A 25664-nucleotide genomic window follows, 5' to 3' on the forward strand; every position below is an offset into this window, starting at 1 on the left:
GTTTCAGTAACTAATTCCCATTGTGCGTATGTCTACTCCAACTTGTGACTTGCAAACACAATGTGCAATCTGTGTCTTTCACGTAAGCCATTAACAAACATTGTGACTAAGTGAGTTCCCAATCTGATCCTTGTATGAGACCATCAGTCACATTCTGCCAATGAGACGACCTGCCTATTAATCCTGATCTCTGTTTCCTGAACACTCAGACAAATTCCTAAACAGGTTATTATAAAGAGATGCAATCCGACTATTATTCTTTAAGAGTATGAGGGTCCTGTCACCCAGTTAGAGGAAGTATATTATGAAGCTGAAGAAGGTTCTGAAGAGATTTACCAGAATGTTGCAGGGCATGAAAGGTTTGAGTTATAAAGAAAAGCTGGATAGGCTGAGACTTTTTTCACTGGACTGTAGGATGTTGAGAGTTGACCTGATGGAAGTTTATAAAATAATGAGAGGTACAGAATTAATGGTTGTTCTCTTTTCCCCAAGATGGGGAATTTAAAGACTAGGATGCTCATTTTTAAGGTGAGAGTAAAGAGATCGAAAGAAGACACAAAAGGTAAATTTTTTTTATACAAGAGGGTGGTTCGCATGTGGAATGAACTTCCTGAGGAAGTGGTGGATGCGGGTAGAGTTACAACATTTAAAAGACATTTGGATGAAGATATGAATAGGAACAGTTTGGGGGGATATGGGCCAGGAGCAAGTGGTACTAGTTTAGTTTGGGATTATGTTCGGCATGGACTGGTTGGACTGAAGGGTCTGTTTCCATGCTGTATGACTCTATGACACTTATATACACATGTCTTGAACTTTTAAAAAAATGACATTCTGCTAAGAATATGGCACTGGTTATAACAGCAATAATGTACCTGCAAGGAATGGGGAGCTCAGACAGTCTGGAGAAATTTCAGAAAGAGGTCACATGGCTCAGAATGTGAAAGGGATTATCGAAGTCAGTCAGAGAAAAATTAGACTTGCCTGAAGAACAATGACCCATTGGCCCCTCTCTCTTTACTTTGAAAATCATCTCACCAACTGGTTGAGCTGAAAACATACTGAAAGTCATGTTTTTCACCCCAGAGGGAAGTCCTGAAGAAGATTCTCTTGCAATTTGTCCCACGGTCTGAGGCAAAGGGAATTCAGTCAACTGTAACTGCTTCAGGAAGACAGCCCATTGATAGTGGCTTGTGTGCGTGCACAATGTATTTGGCATCAGGACACCATCTGAGCAATCTGTGACATATTGGCTTTTTTCATGAATTTAACTATTATTTGGCCAAAAGTATTCTAAAGTTAACCCGCTGCTTCAGAGTTTTCATTTTCTTTTGTTCCTCCCTCAGACTTGTGTGTTTGTCTGTGTGCAGGTGTTAGTTTAAAAAAAGGTTGATTCAAAATATTTGCATAAACCAAACTTTTTCCCAATAATCTTTGCATCAAAATCCATAAGCTGGGCTACCCTGGCAGACTATTTGTTTTGGATATTCCTGAATGCATTTCTTTTTTTGTCGACTCTATTTTTTTTCTCTTTGCTTGTTCAGTCTCTTCCCACTTACGTTCATGATTCATCTAATGCCTTTTGTTAGTTCTTCAAATTTCCAGTTTCCTGGTCCCAATCACCTCTTCCTCATCACGGGTGTGCAATCCCTCTCCACCATCCATGCCCCATCCGGATGGTCTGAACCTCTCCACATCTACTTCAAAGGGAGGCCTGAACAGTCTCCATCCACCAGCAGCCCACTTCACCTCGCTTTGAACAATTTCTCCTTAAATTGGCTCACTTGCTCCAGGTCAAGGGTGTGGCTTTGGGTATCTCCATCTGTCCCAAATAGACTTGCCTCTTTGTGTGGTACTTGGAACATTCCTTGTTCCAGTCTTACTGTGACCTCCTCTCACAACATTTTCTCCAGTACATCAATTATGTTATTGGGCCTGCTTCCTGCTCTTGTCGAGAATTTGAAAAATTAACTATTTTGCTTCCAATTTCATCTTTTTTTTTGCCTAACTCAGTCCATCACTGATTCCTCCCTCCCTTTCCATGACTTCATTGTTTCTATTTCTGAGGATAGACTTTCCACCAATATCTGTTACAAACCCATCAAATCCCTCAGTTATCTTGACTACACTTCCTCAGACTTGCTTTCTAAAAGGAGTCCATTCCAATTCATTTCCTTATTCCAAGCTCCTAAACACACCCTCCAGGTAAAGCAGTGGTTTACTTGTATCTCCTTCAACCTAGTCTACTGCATTCACTGCTCACAATGTGGTCTCCTTTACAACACAGAACAAATGCAGATTGGCTTTCTGCTTTCAGAACACTCCACTCTCTCTCTGTAAGAATGACACTGACCTTTCGCTCGCTTGCCATTTCAATACAACATCTTGTTCCCATCCTTACATTTCTCTCCTGGGCCTGCTGCAGTATTCTAGCACAGCTCAACGCAACAGCAGGAACAACACCTTATTTCCTATGTATGCATTCTCAAATCTTCAGGACTCAACACTGACCACAACTTCAGAGCATGAACGGTGCCTGCATTTTAATTACATCCCCCCTTCTATTGGCTCCTCTCCCACACCTACCAACACATGTCTTGTTTGCAATGGGTTTGCTCTCAGCAGAACTGATCTGTTTTCTAACATCGATAACAACCACCTATTTTGCATCTCAACATTTCCTTTATTACTGTTTTGCATTCCCTTTGCCTTTTACATTGGACACACTCATCATCTATTCCACTCAATATCCTTCCCACTTTGTCGAAGGAAGGATTCCATCATTTCCCAGTCTCCTTCTGTTCTGAAGAAGAACCAATGGACTTGAAATGAAAGGGTTCAGAAAAGATTTATAAACTGTTTTTGCATCTTTGAATGAGTAAACTTATTTTTGGTGATAAATTTGTTATTTGTTGTTGAGTAAAGAAACCTCTAATTGACCACATCACCAGCATGGTTAGATTCACAATATGCTGTGACAAGTGAAGGACTGGGACTAGCAAACAAAACTGTGTACTCTCCAACCTCAAACTTAATAAGGTCAATAAGTTGCCTTCAATTTCATGAGCTTCAATGTAAGTGAACAATCACTTTTCAGGAACTTTATCTACAAACTTTATCTACAAATTAACTTGAAAACCAATCACAAACATTTTGCAGTCCACCAATTTAGTCATTTCAATATTAAAAAAGAAATTATATCCAGTATGACCAGCATTTGCAAATTTATGCTGGTTGTTTGAAGTGCAGAAAACACGTTCTTGATTACAACCAGAGTAAATTCCTGACAATTGAAGTCTTTTTTTGGAGAAATAATTAATTTAGGGCAGATAAAACAAAATACTGAGGGTGCTGAAGATCTGAAATAAATAGAGAATGCTGGAGAAACTCAGCAGGTCCGGCAGTGCAAGACCACAAGACCATAAGAAATAGGAAGAGGAGTAGGCCATTTGATGTCTTGAACCTGGTCTGCATTCAATAGGATCGTGGCTGATCTGATATTCCTCATGGCCACCTTCCTGCATTTTCTCCATAACTCCCCCAGTGATTAAGAACCAACTATCTCAGCCTTAAAAATATACAAGGTCTTTGTTTCCCCCGCCCCGCCCCCAATAGCTCTCTGTGACAAGGCGTTCGAAGATCACAATGCTCAGAGAAGAAATTCCTCTTCATCCAAAATTAAATTGGCGCCTCTGTATTCTGAGATTACACCCTCTGGTCCTAGACTACGCAATGAGGGGAAAGATCCGCTCAGCATTAATCCTGTCAAGTCCTTTAAGATCCGATATGCTTCAATGAGATCACTTCTCATTCTCTCAAATTCCAATGTGTTGAGTTCCAACCTGTTTAATCTGTATTCACAAGACTATCTCCCCATAGTGGGGAGCATCCTAGTGAACCTTCTCTGAACCACCTCCAATGAATTAATACCTTTTCTTAAATAAGGGGCCCAAAACTGCTCACAGTATTCCAGATGTGGTCTCACCAGCACCTTGTACAAATAATCTAAGAATTCCCTGCTCTTACACTCTAACCCCCTTGAAATAAGAGTCAATATTCCATTCACCTTCCTGATTACCTGATCACATGTATGTTTTCGGTGTTTCGTGCACAAGTACCCTCAAGTGCCTTTGTGTCACAGCTTTCTGCAGTGTTGCTCCATTTAAATAATATTATTTCATTCTCCCTTCCAAAACAAACAACTTCACAATTTTCCACATTAGAGTCTATTTACAAACCTTTTGACAAGTTAGTTAATTTATCAAATTGTTTTGATCCCTCTTGCAGCCTGCCGTTCCATCTATTTTTGTGTAGTCTGCAAATTTGGTTGTGAAGAGAGAAACAGAGTTAAAGTTTTGAGTCCATTAGACACCCCTTCAGCACTTTCTGTTTCTATTTAATTACAGTAGATATTGGTTCAGTGTATAGGGGGCGCTAGCAAACTGTCTCATGACAGCCGACATATTGAGCTCCAGATCTCAGCTGAGGAGCTTACCAAAGAGAGACGTGGAGAAAGAAATCTTTCAGGTTGGACGCCCTTCCAAGAGTTTCAGCACAACCTGTTATATGTTTATTGGTCTAGAGCATTAACCTAGGAGGATATTGCAGCAGTACTGGAACAGCAGTACTAAAAAACAGGGAAGTATTCTAAAATTGTGGGTGACAAAAGATGAAGTAAAAATTACTGAAGCATCCAATAAGCAAGAATAGTCAATTCTGAGTTTAAAATAAATAAAATACTGCAGATGCACAAAAAAAACAAATAGCAATTCTAAAGTTTATGTGATTTGGAGATGCAGGTGTTGGATTGTGATGTACAAAGTTAAAAATCACACAACACCACAGTTTATACTCCAACAGGTTTACTTAGAAGCACTAGCTTTCAGTCACAACCACCTGATGAAGGAGCAGCACTCTGAAAGCTAGTGCTTCCAAATAAACCTGTTGGACTATAACCTGGTGTTGTGAAAAGTTTATGTGACATGTTTGTGGAAATACTTTCAAAAAGGGATTGATTATGCAGAAATGCCTCTTGTATTACAATGTCTGATGACATTCATAGTCATAGAGATGTACAGCATGGAAACATACCCTTCGGTCCAACCCATCCATGACGACCTGATATCCCAACCCAATCTATTCCCACCTGCCAGCACCCGGCCCATATCCCTCCAAACCCTTCCTATTCATATACCCATCTAACATACCACCCTCTGTGTGAAAAAGTTGCCCCTTAGGTCTCTTTTATATCTTTCCCCTCTTACCGTAAACCTATGCCCTCTAGTTCTGGAATCCCCAATACCAGGGAAAGGACTTTGCCTATTTACCCTATCCATGGCCCTCAATTTTGTAAACTCTGTAAGGTCCCCCCCTCAGCCTCTGACGCTCTAGGGAAAACAGCTCCCTGACATGATAACATTTTGTTCAGCATAGAAGTACTGGGACATTGTTACTTATTCTCCCTCAGATTGTGCTAAGACATGTCCAAACCTTTTAGTCACCTCATATTTTCTTCCTTAGTTTACAGTTGGGTTATTAGTAAAGCTTCAGAGATAGTTACTGAAGTTTTCTTCCAATTATGGCTCAAAAACAGATATACAATTAAGAAAGCAGCAAGCTACTATAGGTCCTCATTCTACAGATTGAATGAGATTAATAAGAAACGTTGGGGTACAATGAGACACTGATATTTAACAGCTAAAAACAAAATTAGTTTTCCAAGAGTTAAAAGTGTTTACTTATGGCAAAGTAGGAAGTAAAGGTTTGAATGAAGCTCTGCAGACTTAACCACCATTTAAAATTTTATCAATGGACTCAAAAGCAGCTAGATGTTAGATTAGAGGAGGTTGTTGGAGATGCTTCGGAATTGGAGATTGGTGTTGGGAAGTGGGGCAGGGGGTCTATAGAAGAGATCATGGCATGATGATAGGGTAAATGGAATTGCAGTAAGTTGTGAGGTGTTGTTATTGAAGTATGAGGTAGGAGGTTGGGAGATCTCATGGAAGATTCAGTGGTTAGTTTGTTGGGAGTAAACACTTCTGTTTATTGGCCTGCAGGCAGTGTAGCTGCCCTTCTTGCCTACAGATCACTGGGAACCTTGACTGACTTTAAATATAAAGAGAAACTGTTAAAATGGAGGCATTCTGCCTTCTGAATACATTTCAGTTCCCATCCCACTGCCTGGGAGTGATGAATCTAATCCATCATCCGAGCCCCAGAACTGATTCATCTCCACTGAACGTACACTTTGCTGGGTTAGCAGCTGATGTGAAATTATTTAACCTGTTCATCTGATCCAAACTCACCCAACTTTGGACAATAACATAACGTTACTTTTGTTTCTCAGCCAAATTTCCCCAAATTATGGGCTAGACTTTGAGAACAGGTCCTTAAGAGTCATAAATGACTGTTGTCATGGCTGCAATCTGGCTGACAAGGCTGGAGAACCAATTGAAAGGACAATGTTCATGTCAGGCTGAAGTGGTTATATGCTGCTGAGGTAGGCTGGAGATCTTGAGGGCACTTCAGTATGGAGAGATGTTTTGTTGCCGATGTAGAAATCAAACCACTGAAGACTACTGCAAGCTAGTTGGCCATTAGGGTGTTATTTATGGACATGATTACAGCCTTTCATGCATGCTGCCTGAAATTGAGGCGTGGCTTGTTGCTAGTGGTCACCATGATTGAGGTGGCAGTCTTCACACGCAATGTGTAGGGACCATTCTGGGGTCTCAAACATTCCTAAGGGGAATTTTCATTGGAAATGGACATTGGTTGCCCATTTCCACTGAGCAGACAGCTAGCCCATACATCTCTGTTATCTTAACCCCCACTATCTCACCCCAACATCTACATCCATAGGACTGGAAAAGTCATTTTGAATTCTGCAAATTGTTCTTTAGATCCTTACCAGTTAACTCTTGGAAAGATTTATAGGGCGTCAGACCGAATTGCTTCCGATACTGATTAAATGGTTGAAATCTTAACTGTCTCCCATATTCAATGAGATTGATTGCCACATGTAGAATATTTTTGTTGATATTTTTCCCTCCACCGATCTGTAACAATAATAATATTGTTAAATAGATCCACACTTGTTTTTGATGTTATTTAAGATTCTTTACTTTGTAAAACAAAACTTTTGTACGATGACAATTGTGTTATGAGCATAAGAATGTTAGAAACAAAAGCAGAAGGAGGCCATTTAGCCCTTTGACTTACGGTGCCTTAAGAAAGCACATGATGCACAGACATTTCAAAAATACATTTGTTTTTGCGTGTCTATTTAGATCATTCAGTTCACGTATTTCAGAATTGGAGGTGAGTTTTCATGGTGTTTAGATCTTATTACTGGCTGGATACAATTCTACTTTGATAAGTAATTATTTGTTTCATCATCTATTTTCTAAAATTTTATTTTGCTTACAAAAGCACAGACACCTTGTTCCAACCAGGAAGGAAGAAATTAAAACTTGGAATAAGCCACTTGTACAAATGGCCTGTCAGTTCTTCAAATGAAACCACGCTGTTGGGGAAACAAAGAGGCATATTTCACTTGCAACCACATTGTGGATTAAATGAATGAATAGAAGAAGGTGGATGAGTAATTGGAACGAGACACATTGGGTGCTCTTTGAAGTTGGTGAGCTTGTGTTCTAAATACAACCATTTTGCAGGTCAACTGAACAACTTCATCGGAAAATCATAGAATCAGAGTCCCTACAGTGTGAAGAGAGGCCAATATACATGACATTTCTGTCAAACTCTTCAGGGATAAACTGCTGACAGTTCTTCAGTTGCTCTGTAGTAATTATAAAACCTAACCTAACCTTGCTGAATGCATGCTGCCTGAAATAGAATAGAAATATTGAGTATCCTGTCAGGGATGTGTTTAGAACTTTGTGGCGTTATAACAACACTGTGCATGGATCTTGGGAACAAACTGCTGCATTGTTATAAAGTCATTCATTTGTAATCCTCTAACCTTGTCAAGATTACTATATTTATGTTTAATTTCTACTTATTTGCCCACAACTATGAACAATATAGAAATAGTATTGAAGGAGATATGCTGAGTTCTATCTGTATAATGCATTCCATCTTTCGCCATTAAATTGGGAATTATGGACAATATAACTAATAATGTGTTAACTTGACTCATGTGCATAATGAATCTAAGTATATAACCAGTTCAGTAAATCCACATGCCAAGTGTCTTATTGTTCAATCACTTTTGATAAAAGACATTTTTACCCGTCCTGCTCTCTGTTTTGCAAATGATTCTACTAAAGCTTCCACTCCAAACTTCATCAGGATGTCCACATTGAAAATAAAGTTTTCATAGGCAAACTCTTGGCCTTTCACAACGAAGCAGTCAGGCATTAATGGATGCCAGTGGTAGAGATGGTTGAACTCAACTGCAATCCGGTTTCTGTATTGAAAGTGCTCACTGAACAGAAGTTCTGGGTTAAAAGTCATCTTAAAGTAATAACCACTCAGGTGTTGCACATAGTCCTCAATAACTATCTTGATAGTTTCCCCTGCAAAGTAGAGAGACAAAGAATCATAAAAACACAAAATCATACTTTTACTTTGTCATGTTCCAGGTACTTCACCTTGTAAAATTTCATTGTTGTTAATGATCAAATACAATTTAATAGTCTTGAGCTCAACTGTTCTTCCAATTTGACATGATGTTGTTTTTGGGTTTCACTTTTGGTGTCAAATAGAATTGGCATAAATGGATAGAAAACAAAATAAGTCAGTCAGAGCACTAGCTGCTTATCAGAATTTTAGCAAGATCAGGGAAATTCTCATTGCCTTTTTTACAGCTGTGATATTTTCTGTCTCTGTAGTTTCCTCTGGCCTTGAAACCTCCCTCATTTCTCTGATCCAAGGCCCCACATGAATATCACCATCCTTCATTCACCAGCAACTCCTCCCCTCCCTCATCCGTTGAGGCCATCCATCCTAAAGTTCCCTTATTTAGTTTGGTGTCATTTTTTTGATTATACCCCAGTGAAACACTTGAGGTTGTTTTCCTATGTTGAAGGTGTTATGTAAATACAAGTTGCTATTACTGTTGCAACAATGTTCTTATCTCTATTGCCATACTTATTTAATTAATCTAGGCACTTATTATTCATCTGTCTTCATTCAAAGAACAACTCAGCCCTCGGGCCCTCCAAGTCTGTGCTGACACATTTTGCCTCTCTAAAACTGTCTTCACTTGCATGATCCGTATCCCTGTATAGCTTTCCTATCCATGTATTCATTCAGGTGCTTCTTGAATGCTGTTATCATGTCTGCTTCCATCACTTCCTCTGCCAGCACGTTCCAGGCACTCACCACCATTTGTGTGAAAAACTTGCCTCACATATCTCTTCTAAACTCCCCCCCACTCCTCCCCCACCTTGAACTGGTGTTCCCCTGTAATTGACTCCTCCACCCTGGGGAAAAGCCTCATACTTTTCACTCTATCCATGCCATTCACAATCTTATAAACTTCTAACAGGTCCCCCTCAACCTCCTGCTTCCAGTGAAAACAAACCCAGTCTATCCAACCTTTCTTCATAGCTAAAATCCCCCATACCAGGTAACATCCTAGTAAACCTTTGCTGTACCCTCTCCAAAGCATCTACAACATGTTTTAATTTTTTCATCAAAAGGTAACTGGACTACGATCCACGCTTGAATTGAAACTTTAAGTAATGCTCTTAGGAGAACGTTACATTTATTACAGCACAACATATTTGAAAAAATGATACATTTTGTCAACGCTATTTGAATTCACAAGAGAATAAAAATACTAAAGGGAAAACAATATTCATTCCATATAAGAGAAAAAGCGCCCTTCGGTTGACAAGTGGCCTCTGATTGGTAGAGGTGCTACAATGGGAAAGAACTAGTTGATGCTAATTAACTGTCAAGTTTTTGTTTAAATTTTAAATCAGATAGGTTGACACTGCTTGTCAAAGCACAGAGTGAATCACGGAGTGGCTGTTACCTATTGTATTGAATTGCAACAGGTACATTTGTGTACATGTTCCTTCAGTCTGCAAAATAAGGTCCTGTGCAATTGTTCAGTCATCAACACTCAATACTCTCCTCTCAAAATGTTGTTTTCCTTTCACTTTTTGTGAATGATTTTGATCAAAGTGTATAAGATCCCGAATGGTCTTGACAAGGTGGATGTGGAAATGATGTTCCCTCTTGCGAGTTAGTCCAGAACAAGGGGGCACTCTGTTTAATATTAGGGGTCACCCAATCAGACGGAGAAGAGAATTTTCTTTTCCTCTCAGAGCATTCTGTGATGTTTAAACTCTGCATCAAATGGTGGTGAAGATGGGTTCATTGAATATGTTTAAGACAGAATATATGGACTCTTGTTCAGCAAAGGAATCAAAGGAATATTAGCAATAGATGGGAATGTGCAATTTGAAACGCAAAGAGATCAGTCATGATCTTATTGAATGGCAGAAAGGAGCCAATTGATCTATGTCTGCAATTATTTTGTATGTTCCTATTTTTATATGAGCACAAGATGAAAAGCTTCAAAAAATATATTATTTTTCTCAGCAATACTCAAGTTTTGTACTATCAATGAGAAGTACAATATGCTGGTCCACTGTACCATTTCATTTCCTGCAACCTAATAACGATATAATGATTGGCCAACATTAGTGAGAGAAAACGGTCAAGGAAACACTTGTCAAAAGGAAGAAAGGAAACCTTTAAAAAAGGATGGTGACCACTACCTATGAGTATGAGCCTGGTCGTTTGGAAAAGCTGCTCGTCATTCCAAGTTGGATGCTCGTGTTTCAGGATATCGCAGACTCGGTTGTGTTCTCGAAGCCAGATGGTGGCATACATCATCAGTCCAGGTAACAAGCCAAATAAGTCATTGCCAATGGCAAGGCGTTTCTCCACTGGTAAAACATCTGGATATTTCATCCGGATGGGTACATCCTTCATGGATGGAGGCAAGACCTCTCCATTCACTACCTTAATGCAAATCAAATAATTAACCATTTCTCCTTTTATTCCTTTACTTAAATGACTTCAGCTGCATTTACATGGCTATATGCACAATTGAATAAAAACGAAATAAAAATACAATTTTCAAAATACATATTTCCTGATGGGTGCTGATGGCAAAGCATGACAATGAAATGGTCTGAAGCATAATTTGGAGCATGAGTTTAACACATCTTTGACAGGAACAAGAGTTTTCTGTCATATTTTCCTGTATTTATTGGAACTATTTGGTAAAGTGCAACATTTGTAATAGAATCCACAAGATAAAAGTGGTATTGTTGGATTGCACAGGTTATGCTGGTTCAAATGCTGCTGATATTTATTGGAATGCAATGCAATATCAGTCTGAGAAGCATATGTTTCAGTTTTGACAAACTATAACATTTTTATTTGGATTGTACATGTTGTAAGTGAAATAACTCCACAGAGGTCCATATCCTGTCATCAAGTTACCCTTTATTGAACAGTCCTTGACTTTAATAACACCTCATTCACAGTCAGGTATCTCTGACACTCACTCTTTTTATCTGTCAGCCAGGGCTCCCTGACTGGACCAGATTAGTAGCACCAATCAGGGAATTCATATTCTATGATGACAAGGTCGATTCCCTTGAGTGGGGGCGTCTAAAACTAGAGCGCATAGGTTTAAGGTGAGAAGGGAAAGATTTAAAAGGGACCTAAGGGACAACTTTTTCCACAGAGAAGGTGGTGCATGTGTGGAATGAGCTGCCAGAGGAAATGGTGGAGGCTGAAACAATGACAGCATTTAAAATGTATCTGGTTGGGTATATGAACAGGAAAGGGTTAGAGGGAGATGGGCCAAATGTTGGCATATAGGACGAGATTAATTTAGGATACTTGGTTGGCATGGATGAGTTGGACCAAAGGGTCTGTTTCTGTGCTGTACATCTCTATGTCCCGCTGGCTGACCACATCACATTCACTACAGTAAGTCCATGAACCTTTCTGAGTGTGAAATTCTGAGTCCCTTTGGTTGATGGTGTGAGAGCCATAACAGCTCGTTGTGCATCACTTTCATTCCAGGCACAATGGTGAGTCTTATGCCAGCTTTCAACGGGCTCAGTGAAAATGTGCAATATCATTTAAATTGTTCATTTTAATACCTACAAGCCCCTTGATTCAATATCTGAACACATACATATATCCTTTTCTGAACAAACAATTGTTCTTCTTATTTATTAATTTATAGCATGTGGAAGTTGCTGGCTAGGCTAACATTTAGTACAAATCTTTAAATGTCCTGAAGAAGTTGGTGAGGAGCTGCCTTTTTGAACTGCTGCAGACGATGTGGTGTGTCACCCCCTGAAGTGCTAATAGGAAGGGAACCTCAGAATTTTATCACAGTGAAGGAGCGGCAATATGTTTACAAGTCAGAATGTTGTGCAGCTTAGAAGGGAGCTGGTGACAGTGTTTCCATGCATTTGCTGCTCTTGCCACTCAAGATGGTAGCGGTCATAGGTTTAGAAAGTCTGAGGATCCTGGGTGAATTTTTTAGATTAGATTAGATTCCCTACAGTGTGGAAACAGGCCCTTCGACCCCACAACTCCACACCAACCCTCCAAAGAGTAACCCAACCAGACCCACTTCCCTCTGACTAATCCACCTAACACTATGAGCAATTCAGCATGGCCAATTCACCTGACCTGCACATCTTTGGACTATGGGAGGCAACTGGAGCACCTGGAGGAAACTCGCACAGACACGGGGAGAATGTGTAAACTCCACACAGACAGTTGCCCAAGGCTGGGATTGAACCTGGGACCCTGGTGCTGTGAGGCAGCAGTGCTAATCACTGAGCCACCGTGCTGCGCAAAATTGCAGCCTTGCAACTTATAGATGGTGCACATTGCTACCAGTGGGTGTTAGTGGAGGAGAGAATGAATATTTAAGGTGGTGAATGGGTGCCAGTCATGTTGCTTTGTTCTAGGGTCACTGATTCATTGGTGGACTGAGGAGATAATATTAAGGGTTGATTCAATTTTTAAAATTACATCAAAAATTGAATGACAACAAAATGAAATGTACTGTATTTTGAATACTCCAGACTCTGATGGCAATAGCAAGTAAACTGGTTTTCTTATGGGATACTGTTTTCAAGGAAAATTATAGAAAAATGTGGAATGATTTTCAGCACCATGAGCCCTTTCAACCCATCCTATCCATTCAGGCTTAAAAGCAGCTATCCACCTTCCTAGTTGGTGACCCCTGGCACTGTAGGATATCATGCCTCAGGCACATCTCAAAGTGTCTTTATAAATACACTGAGAATTTCTGCCTCTATTATCCATTTAAACAATGATCTGTGCTATGCTAATGCGTGTTATAAATAGATCCAATAGACCCAAATACAGAATTTATTTATGTTTCCAACAATGCTTTGATCAGCACCGGAATTCAACAAAGTTGCCCTGCTCTTTTACAGCCTTGCACATCTGATTAGATTAAATTAGATTCCCTACAGTGTGGAAACAGGCCCTTCAGCCCAACCAGTCCAAACCGACCCTCCGAGGAGTAACCCACCCAGACCCATTTCCCTCTGAATGATGCACCTAACTCTATGGGCAATTTAACAAGGCCAATTCACATGGCCTGCACATCTTTGGACTGTGGGAGGAAACCAGAGCACCCAAAGGACACCCACACAGACATAGGGAGGATGTGCAAACTCCACAGACAGTTGCCCGAGGCTGAAATTGAACCTGGGACCTTGGTGCTGTGAGGCAGCAGTGCTAACCACTGAGCCACTGCACCACCCCATTCAACAGAAATCAGTAACTACATGCGGCAGCTATTGACAACACTATTTCAACGATATTCACTAATTTGCAAAAGCTTAATGAAGGAAATGGTTTTGGACTATCACCACCGCAGTGAAAGGAGTCCAACAAACAGGAGTAACAGGTGATGGTTATTGCAGTGGAAAAGATGGAAGAAAGAGTGACCATAAGATATGGAAGCAGAGATAGATCTTTCAGCCCATTGGGTCAACCCTGTCTTTCAATGAGACGGTGGCTGATAATCCTCAACTCTACCCCAGAGCATAAGGGGCCATGTGCTCCTCCTCAGTGTGAAAGGCTCATTCACTTGAGCATGTTGGAGAAGCCATGCACCACAAAAGTCAGGCTTCAGCAGCGACTGAGGCCTACAACTTAGATCACTAAGATCTGCAGGGACACAACAATGTCCCCTCAGTGGGCTGATTAGCATATGCCATAAAGGCCACAATAGCACCACAGTCAACAGCTCAGAGGGCACTTTGCTCAGCTTGTGATGAAAACTGGTTTATTTTCTGCACATTATGTGCTCATGGGGTGCAGGTGTTGAATTTCCTGTTGCTGCCGATAAAACTCGCATTCTCTGAAATCCCTTGGTACACACCTACAATCTCACTAGCAATGTCTTCATTCAAGAGGAAAACAAAGGAGAAAGTACTCCTTTGTTAAAAAAAATCTGGCATGTCTGTGTGTTTGTCAGTAATGGTGATTTATATCATTGTCGAGAAAGGAAACAGACTTTTTAGCATTAAACAGCAACAGAGGGTTACCACCGTTACTTAGTAGGACAATCCTAGCTATTTCGTTAATCCACTTTAATCGCAAAGGCATTGTTTATAGAAGCAATACACGCTGAATACTGCTGCTTCCTCTGAGAGTTGGAGCATTCTTGAGACATAGAATTGGGAAACTAAATACAGATTGTGTAACTCAATCATGGGTTCAGCTGGTTAGCTATCTGTAGTTCACTACATTAACTCTCCTGCCCAATTCCATGTGAATCTCTTTATCACCGGCTTTGCAGTAAGTTTCAAGAAGAAACGTGGCTAACTGTTGACTATGAAATAGTGCCAGAAGAATTGATTTGACTTAATATTAGTTGCTTGTCATATCTGATTTTCAGGCTGATTTTAATGATAGAGACCAGAATTGACATGGAAAACAGTTGGGAGTTTCAATACTATGTAAGAGCCTGCTAACATGACTCAATTTAAACCCCACGGTATCATTTTGGTCTGCTTGTGGAATCATACAATGGCCACAGTACAGAAGGAGGCCATTTGACTCATTAAATCTGTGTTGGCTCTCTGTAAGAGCGTGTTAGTCAGTCCCACTCTTTCCTCTGATTTCTCCCCTTCAGGGTCTTATCGGATTTCCTTTTTACAAACTGCAACTGAATCCATAGTCACCATACTCTCAGGTGGTGTATTCCATGAGGTGATAATCAATTGCTACCTACTAATATTTTTGATCACCATTTCATAGCCTTTGATTATTCTTGTCAATTATTTTCCATCAGTGTCTTTAGATTTTCAACCCACCTGCCAATGTGAATTGTTTCTCTCTGCCAAAACTTCTTATCATTTTGAACACTTCTATCAAATCTCCTCTCAATATTATCTAAGAAAACATCCAATTCTTCAACTTAGCCACATAACTGAAGCTCCTTTTCTCTGGAAACAGTCTACTAAACATTTTAAAGCCTTCATATCTTCCTTCCTAAAGTGCAGTGCTCAGAATTGTACACAATACTCCAGATGAGACCGAACAGTGCTTTAAAAAAGCCCATCTGAATTTCCCTCCTATTAAAGTCATACTTCTACTGTAAAATCTGTATTCCACTTCTTAAACATTTTTTCCAACCTACCTACCAACTTCAGTTACTTGTACGCATCTACAGGTCTCTCTGTTTCTGCACCCACTACAGAATTACTAGATCAGTTTAGTTTAATTTACATGGCCTTTAGTTCAATGACTTACAGAGTTACAGAGTAATACAACACAGAAACAACTCATCCGTGCCAAACCGACATCCCAACCCAATCTAGTCCCACTTGCCAGCATTTGGCCTATATCTCTCTAATCCTTTCCCGTTCATATACCCAATCGGATGTCTTTTAAATGGTATAATTGTACCAGCCTGCACCACTTCCTCTGGCAGCTCATTCCATACACGCACCACCCTCTGCGTGAAACAGTTACCCTTCAGGTTCTTTTAAAATCTTTCCCCTTTCACCTTAAACCTATGCCCTCTAGTTTTGGACTCCCCTACCAGAGTTCAAAAAAAGACATTGGTAATACACACTATCCATGCCCCTCATGATTTTATAAACCTCTATAAGGTCACGCCTCAGCCTCTAATGTTCCAGGGAAAATTGCTCCAGCCTCTCCCTATAATTCAAACCCTCCAGTCCTGGCAACATCCTTGTAAATCTTTTCTGCACCTTCTCAAGTTTAACAACATTGTTCCTACAGAGGATGGTGAGAATTGTACATAGTGGCCTCACCAATGTCAGGTACAGCCGCAACACGATGTCCCAACTCCTAAACTCAATGCTCTGACCAGTGAAGACAAGTATGCCAAATGCCTTCTTCACCACCCTATCTATCTGCAACTCCACTTTCAAGGAACTATGCATCTGCATCCCTAGGCCTCTGTATTCAGCAACACTCCCCAGGACCCTACCATTAACTGCATAAGTGCTGCCCTGATTTGCCTTCCCAAAATGCCAACACCTCAGACTTAGCTAAATTAAACTCTGTCTGTCACCCCTTGGCCCATTGGCCCATCTGATCAAGGTCCCATTGTTTTCTGAGATAAATTTCTTCACTGTCCACTATACCTTCACTTAACATGTCACCTGCAAACGTACTAACCATTCCTCTTATATTCACCTGCAAATCATTTATATACATGACGAAAAGTAGCAGAACCAACAATGATCCCTGTAGGGCACTGCTGGCCATAGGGCTCCAGTGAGAAAAGCAATCCTCTACCACCATCCTCTGTCTGCTACCTTGACTGGGTGTACCACAGGGATTGGTGCCACATCCACTTTTGTTTGTCATTTATATAAATGAGTTAGATGAGAATATAAAAGTCATGGTTAGTAAGTTTGTGGATGGCACCAAGATTGGCAGAATAGTGGACAGGAAGAAGGTTATCTAAACTACAAAGAGATCTTGATCAATTGGGTGCATGGGCTGAAGACTGGCAGGTGGAGTTTAATTTGGATAAATGCGAGATATTGCATTTTGGTAAAACAAGCAATGGCAGGACTTATATAATTAAAAACAGGACTTTGGTAGTGTTGCAGAACAGAGAGACCTTGGAGTTCTGGTACACAATTTGCATCACATATAGAGATGGTGGTTAAGAAGGCATTTATTTCACTTGCCTTCATTGGTCAGACCTGTGAGTGTAGGCATCAGAATGTTATGTTGAGGTTGTACAGGATGTTGGTGAGGCATCTTCTGGAGTACTGTGTCCAATTCTGGGTTATCCTCTTATAGGAAGGATATTATCAAGCTGAACAGGGTTCAGAAGAGATTTACAAGAAGAGAAATATACAATTCATTGTTATCCACTAACAGTTCCCATTAGCATACATTCATTCTCCTTGGCTGCGCATTATCCACCATTTTGTCTGTCCAACTGTTCTTTTCTCTCTTTGGGCTATATGTCCACTATTGTTTACTCCCTAACTCCACCCTACCTTCTGCATTAAAACCAACGTTTTCCTTGCTACTATCAGTTCTGAAGAAGAGTCACTGGACCTGAAATGTTAACTCTGTTTTCTCTTTATAGATGCTGCCAGATGTGCTGAGCTTTTCCAGCAATTTCTGTTTTTGTTGCCTCCAGCAAATTTGTGCTGGCTTTCCTTAGTTAATTTTCACTTGTCCATGTGGCTGTTAATATTATCACTGCTTATGATTTCCCAATGCTTCCTCACCATCTTGGTTAAACTGACTAGCATGTCGTTGATGTGTTTACCTTTACCTCACTTTTGAATGAAAACATAATATTAGCAATTCTTCAGTCAATGGCACCAATCCCTTATCTAAGAAGGTCTGTGAAGATTATCAGTAAAAACTCTGCAATTTCTTCAGATGCATTCCATCTGATCCTGGTAACTTTACATTCATCTAGTCTTTCTAAAACCTCCTCTTTATTAATTTTTAGTAAATCACCTATCTCTTTTCTCACTGTGGCCTGGCAGCATCTTCTTCCTTGCCAAAAACAGATGTAAAGTACTAATTTAGTACTTCTGTCAGCTAGGCTCTTTGGCTCCACACAGAAGTCAATTGTCAGTTGTAACTGCTGGTCCTTTAACCTGTTCAGAGATCACTGCTGTTTAAGGTCAGGAGGCAGTTCTTCCACTATGAGTACAATACAAAATGCTTCAACAAAATGTGCCTTTTTCAGCAACAGTTTGCTCTCTGTAAGCATCAGATCTTCATGCACCTATGTCCTAACTTGCATTATGCTGCTAACCTATCAACCCTTTACTTTCTGGCCTACACTGGCTTCCAGTCAGAAAGTTAGTGTCTTTGTTTGCCATTATTTTCATGGCCTCAGTCCTCCCTACTTCCATAATCTCCTCCAAAATGCTTCAAGATAGGGTGGCATGGTGGTTCAATGTCTAGCACCATTGCCTCACAGCACCAGGGCTGTGGATTCAAATCCATCTTCAGGTTACTGTCTGAGGGGAGTTTGCACATTCTCCCTGCATCTGCACAGGTTTCCTCTGGGTGCTCTGGTTTCCTCCCAAAGCCAAAGATATGCAGATGAGTTGGATTAGCCATGGGAAATGTAGGGTTACAGGGATGGGGTGAGATGCATTTATTCTTTAATAATAGTTCCAAAGGTCAGAATTTTGATTTTTTTTAAAATCAGTTTTATCAATTACCTGATATTTGAGTTTTCCATCTTTGAAAAGCCTCAGTTGGTGTTGACGTTCTAGAGTGTCTCCATAAATATGACTCAAATCCACCTGGGAAATATTAAAGCAGTTAAACTTTAGGCAAGTGCTTTTCAACCAATAGCATTCAAACATGCATAACAAGCTAAGTTTCATGAGCAAATGTTTTTATGTTGAAACTTGTTTTGCTCCCAAACATTCTGCACAATCTTATCACAAATTACTGTTTTGAACGGCAATTAGCAGTTACAGTTTACCAAGATTATCTACCAAAACAATGTCTAATTACATAATTATGAAGAAGGGGAAACTATTCATGTCATTTAACTTTTCTCAGCATTGTTTTGACAGAATATGCTTTTGCATACTGAAACAAACAACAGTCTCCTTAAATGTAAAATAGCATCTTGGACATGCTACAGTTGTATAGGACTTTGTTACCATCATATGACTCATGTTACAGTTATATAGGATTTTGTTCGACCACATTTGGAATACTGCATACAGTTCTGGTCGCCACATTACCAATGTGACGTGGGTGCTTTGGAGAGGGTGCAGAGGAGGTTCACCAGGATGTTGCCTGGTATGGAGGGTGCTAGTTATGAGGAGAGGTTGAATATATTAGGCTTATTTTCATTGGAAAGATGGAGGTTGAGGGGGGGACTTGATTGAAGCCTACAAAATCATGAGAGGTGTAGACAGGGTGGATAGCAAGAAACTTTTATCCAGAGAGGAGGACTCAATTACTAGAAGTTACGAGTTGAAAGTGAGAGGGGAGAAGTTTAGGGGAGATATGCGTGGCAAGTTCTTCACACATAGGGTGGTGGGTGCCTGGAATGTGTTGCCAGCGGAGGTGGTAGGGGCAGGATCAATAGCATCATTTAAGATGTATCTAGACAGATACATGAATGGGCAGGGAACAAAGGGATACAGACCCTTAGGAAATAGATGGCAGCTTTAGATAGAGGATCTGGATTGGCACAGGCTTGGAGGGCCAAAGGACTGTAATTTTCTTTGTTCTTTGAGATCAATATTATTGTTAGATTACAATCACTGGAAACCCAGTCTAGTGCGAGAATTAGTTGCCCATTGCAGTACAAAGTCTAAAAGGTCAGAAGCTTTCAAGATCAAGGGATTAGTCAGGGAAATAAATACAGTTCCCTGTATGACTGAGTCGAGACAGCTCTATTGCCTGCCTAGTACCAGGGTTCAGAATACAGAGTGTCATTACTTAAAGTCATGGCCTTTCATCCTGAAAATCATGACTTTAAGTAAAACAAGTTTAAGTGAAGCAATGGTTTCCCATTGGAGTCGATGTTAATACCACAGTTAGGTTCCTGAGGATAACTTTGCCAGGAAAACCATGCATGTGCTGCTTTGCGCACTTTTAGCTCAACATAGAACATAGAACAGTATTGCACAGGCCGTTCAGCCCATGATGTTGTGCTGATCATTTATCTTAATCTAAGATCAACCTAACCTACACACCCCTCAATTTACTGCCGACCACGTGCTTGTCCAGCAGTTGCTTAAATGTCCCTAATCTCTCTGACTCTACGATCACCCTGGCAGATAGTATTTCACATTCCACGCACCCACCACTCTGCGTAAAGAACCTACCTCTGACATCTCCCCCATACCTTTCTACAACCACTTTAAAACGATGAGCCCTCGTGACAGCCATTTCTGCCCATCTACTCTAAATATGCGTCTCATTACCTTGTGCACCTCTATCAAGTCACCTCTCTTCCTTCTCTCCAGTGTGAAAAGCCCTAGCACACTCAACTTCTCTTCATAAGACAAGTGTCCTTAGTACCAGATGTTTGGAGGGAGGCGAATGTTGCTCCTCTGTTCAAAAAATAGAATAGGGAAATCCCTGGGAAATACAGACCATTCACTCTTACATCTGTGGTTAGTGAGGCACTGGAAAGGATTCTGAGTGATAGAACTTATGACTAAGTTTGATTAACGATAGTCAGCACAGCTTTGTGGGGGGGCAGGTCATGCCTCACAAGCCTTACTGAGTTCTTTGAGGATGTGATGATACAAGTTGACCAAGATTGAGCAGTGGATGTGGTGTATATGGATTTCAGGAAGGCATTTGATAAGGTTCCCATGGTAGGCTCATTCAGAAAGTTATGGGACATAGAGTAATTTGGCTGTCTGAATACAGAATTGGCTGGCCGAAAGAAGACAGCAAGTGGTCGTGGATGGAAAGTATTCCATAAGACCATAAGACCATAAGACATAGGAGTGGAAGTAAGGCCATTCGGCCCATCGAGTCCACTCCGCCATTCAATCATGGCTGATGCGCATTTCAGCTCCACTTGCCAGCATTCTCCCCGTAGCCCTTAATTCCTCTAGACAACAAGAACCTATCAATCTCGGCCTTGAAGACATTTAGCGTCCCGGCTTCCACTGCACTCCGTGGCAATGAATTCCACAGGCCCACCACTCTCTGGCTGAAGAAATGTCTCCGCATTTCCGTTCTGAAATGACCCCCTCTAATTCTAAGGCTGTGTCCACGGGTCCTAGTCTCCTCGCCTAACAGAAACAATTTTCTAGCATCCACCTTTTCAAAGCCATGTATTATTTTGTACGTCTCTATTAGATCTCCCCTTAATCTTCTAAACTCCAACGAATACAATCCCAGTATCCTCAGCCGTTCCTCATATGCTAGACCTGTCATTCCAGGGATCATCCGTGTGAATCTCCGCTGGACACGTTCCAGTGCCAGTATGTCCTTCCTGAGGTGTGGGGACCAAAACTGGACACAGTACTCCAAATGGGGCCTAACCAGAGCTTTATAAAGTCTTAGTAGTACATCTCTGCTTTTATATTCCAACCCTCTTGAGATAAGAGACAACATTGCATTCGCTTTCTTAATCACAGACTCAACCTGCATGTTTACCTTTAGAGAATCCTCGACTAGCACTCCCAGATCCCTTTGTGCTTTGGCTTTATTAAGTTTCTCACCATTTAGAAAGTAGTCCATTCCTATATTCTTTTTGCCAAAGTGCAAGACCTCGCACTTGCTCACGTTAAATTCCATCAGCCATTTCCTGGACCACTCTCCCAACCTGTCTAGATCCTTCTGTAGCCTCCCCACTTCCTCAGTACTACCTGCCTGTCTACCTAACTTTGTATCATCGGCAAACTTCGCTAGAATGCCCCCGGTTCCCTCATCCAAATCATTAATATATAATGCGAACAGCTGTGGCCCCAGCACCGAACCCTGCGGGACACCGCTCGTCACCGGCTGCCATTCTGAAAAAGAACCTTTTATCCCAACTCTCTGCCTTCTGTTAGATAGCCAATCCTCAATCCATCCCAGCAGCTCACCTCGAACACCATGGGCCCTCACCTTGCTCAGCAGTCTCCCGTGTGGCACCTTATCAAAGGCCTTTTGAAAGTCCAGATAGACCACATCCACTGGGTTCCCCTGGTCTAACCTACTTGTTACCTCTTCAAAAAATTCCAACAGGTTTGTCAGGCATGACCTCCCTTTACTAAATCCATGTTGACTTGTTCTAATCAGACTCTGCTCTTCCAAGAATTTAGAAACCTCATCCTTAATGATGGATTCTAGAATTTTACCAACAACCGAGGTTAAGCTGATTGGCCTATAATTTTCCACCTGGAGGTCAGTGGCCAGTGACACTTGTCTGGTACTAATAACAATCTAGGCAGCATCCTGATAAATCTCCTCTGCACCCTTTCTAAAGCATCTATATCCTTCCTATAATGATGCGACCTGAACTGGACATAATACTCAAAATGTGGTCTAACCAGGACTGCAGCAAAACCTCGTAGTTCTTAACTTCAATTCCAGTTAATGACAGTCAAGACACTAAAGCCTTCTTAACAACCCTATCAACTTGGGTGGCACCTTTGAGGGATCTACGTACATGGACCCCAAGCTCCCTCTGTTCCTCCACACTGCCAAGAATCCTGTCTTTAACCCTGTATTCAGCATTCAAAGTCGACCTTCCAAAATAAATCACTTCACATATATCCAGGTTGAACTCCATCCGCCACTTCTCAGCCCAGCTCTACATCCTGTCAATGTCTTGTTGCAGCTTGCAACAGCCCTCGATACTATCTACAACACCACTGACCTTTGTGTCATTGGCAAACTTACTAACCCACCCTTTCGCTTCTTCATCCAAGTCATTTATAAAAACTACAAAAAGCAGAGGCCCAAGAATAGATACCTGCGGGATACCACTGGCTACCGACCTCCAGGTGGAATACTTTCCATCCACGACCACTTGCTGTCTTCTTTCGGCCAGCCAATTCTGTATCCAGACAGCCAAATTTCCCTGTATCCCGTACGTCCTTTCTGAATGAGCCTGCCATGGGAACTATATCAAATGTCTTACTGAAATCCATATATACCACATCCACTGCTCAATCTTTGTCAACTTGTATCATCACATCTTCAAAGAACTCAGTAAGGCTTGTGAGGCATGACCTGCCCCTCACAAAGCCATACTGACTATCTTTAATCAAACTTAGTCATAAATCATGTCTCTCAGAATCCTTTCCAGTGTTTCATTAACCACAGATGTAAGACTGACTGGTCTGTATTTCCCAGGGATTTCCTTATTCCATTTCTTGAACAGAGGAACAACATTCGCCTCCCTCCAAACATCTGGTACTAATGCCACTAGTTCTAGATTTTCCTGCAAGACAAATAATCTTCTCCAAATCCCTCTGTCAAGACCCTTGAGGAGTTTATATGCTTCAATCAAGTGACCTCAGCCTTCGAAACTCCAGCAGATATAGACCTAGCTTATCCAATGTTTCCTCAGATGACAATCTCCGTTTGCAGGTGTTATTGAGTAAATCTTCTCTGAACTGCTTCCAACACATTTACACTTCTTCCTTCAATAAGCTGACTAGCACTGTGCACAATCCTCCAGAAACAATTAAGCTAGTGCCTTGTATAAGGTCCCTACATTTGTATTCAATCCCCTTTACAATAATTGGTACCATTGCATTATTTTTCTTATCCACTTGCTGTAACTGCATACTAACCTTTTGTGATTTATGCAGTAGAATACTCAGATCCCTCTGCTCCTTAGAATCCTGCAATCTCTCACCATTTAGACAACGCTTTTTGTCATCCTTCCTGTCAAAATGGACAATCTCAAATTTTGCCATATTATACTACATTTGTCACATCTTTGCCCACACAATTAACCTAGCCATACACTTGCTGTAACCTCTTTGTGAAATAGTTTTCAAAACAAAGACAATGCAAATCTTTAAAGAAATTTACAGTACAGTACAGAGTACAACATAAATAAAGAGGAACTGGTGTACTGTCCTTAAATGCTAAAAGTCATTTAATAAAGTGCCATATAAAAAGTTACTTCATAAAATAAGAGTTCAGGGTGTAGAATACTAGTATAAGTAGAGGACTAGTTAACCGCAGGGAGTAGCTACAAATGGGTCATTTTTGTATTGACAGAAGTGTACCACAGGGATCAATATAGGTGCCTCAATTATTTGCAATTTATATTAGTGACTTGGATAAATGCACCAGACACATAGTTGCTAACTCGGCTGATGACACAGAGATGGACAGCAAAGAAGGTTGTGAAGGGGGCAGAAAAGAATATAGAAGTGAGCAAAAATTTGACAAATGGGTATAATATGAACAATTGTGAACTTGTCCACTTTAGCAGGAAGAATAAGAAAATCAGCAGTTATTTAAGTAATCAAGAGAGGGTGCAGATCTTTGTAGAATAAGGAGATCCGGGTGTCCTGCTACATGAATCACAAAACATTAACATACAGCAAGTGATTAGGAAAGGAAACAGAACATTGCTGTTTATTGCAATGGGACTGGAATGCGACAGTAAGGATGTTTTGCTACAGTTGTGCAAAACATTGGTGTGGACGCATCTGGAGTGCTAGTGCTGTTTTGATTTGCTTACTTAAAAAAGGATGTTAATGTGTTAGAGGCACTTGAGAGAAGATTCCCTTGACTGATAGCTGTGATGGGGAGGGTGTGGTTGCGATTACCTGATTAGGAAATGTTGGACAGCCTGGGACTCTTTTTCATTAAGCTTTTGAACAATAAGATGTGACCTTATTGAAATATAGAGATCCTGGGAAGACTTGACAGACTAGGATGCTGAAATAATACTTTCCCCTTATAGGACAGACTAGACTAGAGAACAAAGTTTCAAAATCAACAGTTTCCCATTTAAGATTGAGATGAAGTGGATATTTTTCTCCCAGAGGGTTGCAGGTCTGAAGAACTCTTCTCCAGAGTGGGGTGGAATTGGGATCATTGAATAATTTTAAGGCTAAGGTGGATAGATATTTGACTAACAACAGAGTCACTGGTTATCAGGGGTTGGAACTGAGGATACAATCAGATTAGCCATAATCTTACTGAATGGCAGAATGATCTATTCTTGCTCCCAATTCACATATTCTTTTGTAAAATCAAAACTCCAGTTCCTGCTGAGTTAGCTGATTTCAGAAAGCATTAAAATGCACCTTAGCATGCCTATTATAAAGGGACTAGAACAAATACCAACTTAGACTATCTGCTGCCATTAGCTAGAAGCCAAGGGCAGAATTAGATGTGGTTGTAATATCCCTGTGGTTTGCACATACAAGCAATTGTGCTGCAATGGATTTGATGGGGTTGCAGATCTTCTGTTGTTGTCATTGTGTCCCAATCCATCTCACACCATAAACAACAAGAAATGGCACTGCAATATAAATGAGGTATTCTTGTAATTATGATTATCTCTTAAAGTTTTCAATGACTCCTAGCCAATTGAAATCATCATTTCTCATCAATTTCATTAAGGAAAATAGTATAATGTTGGGAAATCATACATCTTGTGGACGTTATTTCCAAGTTTTGAATTCAACATTAACTAT

General features: G+C 40.6%; 1 protein-coding gene across 2 annotated transcripts in view; it reads right to left on the minus strand.

Moving 5' to 3' along the window:
• Nucleotides 1-25664, minus strand: part of LOC140469538 (prostaglandin G/H synthase 1-like) — a 104581-nt gene that overhangs the window by 4881 nt on the left and 74036 nt on the right. Inside the window, exons 7-11 of one of the 2 annotated variants that reach the window (XM_072566145.1) lie at nt 23796-23885; nt 18744-18827; nt 10758-11004; nt 8254-8540; nt 6911-7058 (exon numbers count right to left, since the gene is read on the minus strand). In XM_072566145.1, coding sequence (XP_072422246.1) covers nt 6911-7058; nt 8254-8540; nt 10758-11004; nt 18744-18827; nt 23796-23885 — 856 coding nt within the window. The remainder of the gene's footprint in view (nt 1-6910; nt 7059-8253; nt 8541-10757; nt 11005-18743; nt 18828-23795; nt 23886-25664) is intronic. The other variant, XM_072566147.1, reaches the window with a different exon arrangement.

Source organism: Chiloscyllium punctatum, chromosome 49 (assembly GCF_047496795.1).
Source record: "Chiloscyllium punctatum isolate Juve2018m chromosome 49, sChiPun1.3, whole genome shotgun sequence".
Taxonomy (NCBI): Eukaryota; Metazoa; Chordata; class Chondrichthyes; order Orectolobiformes; family Hemiscylliidae; genus Chiloscyllium; species Chiloscyllium punctatum.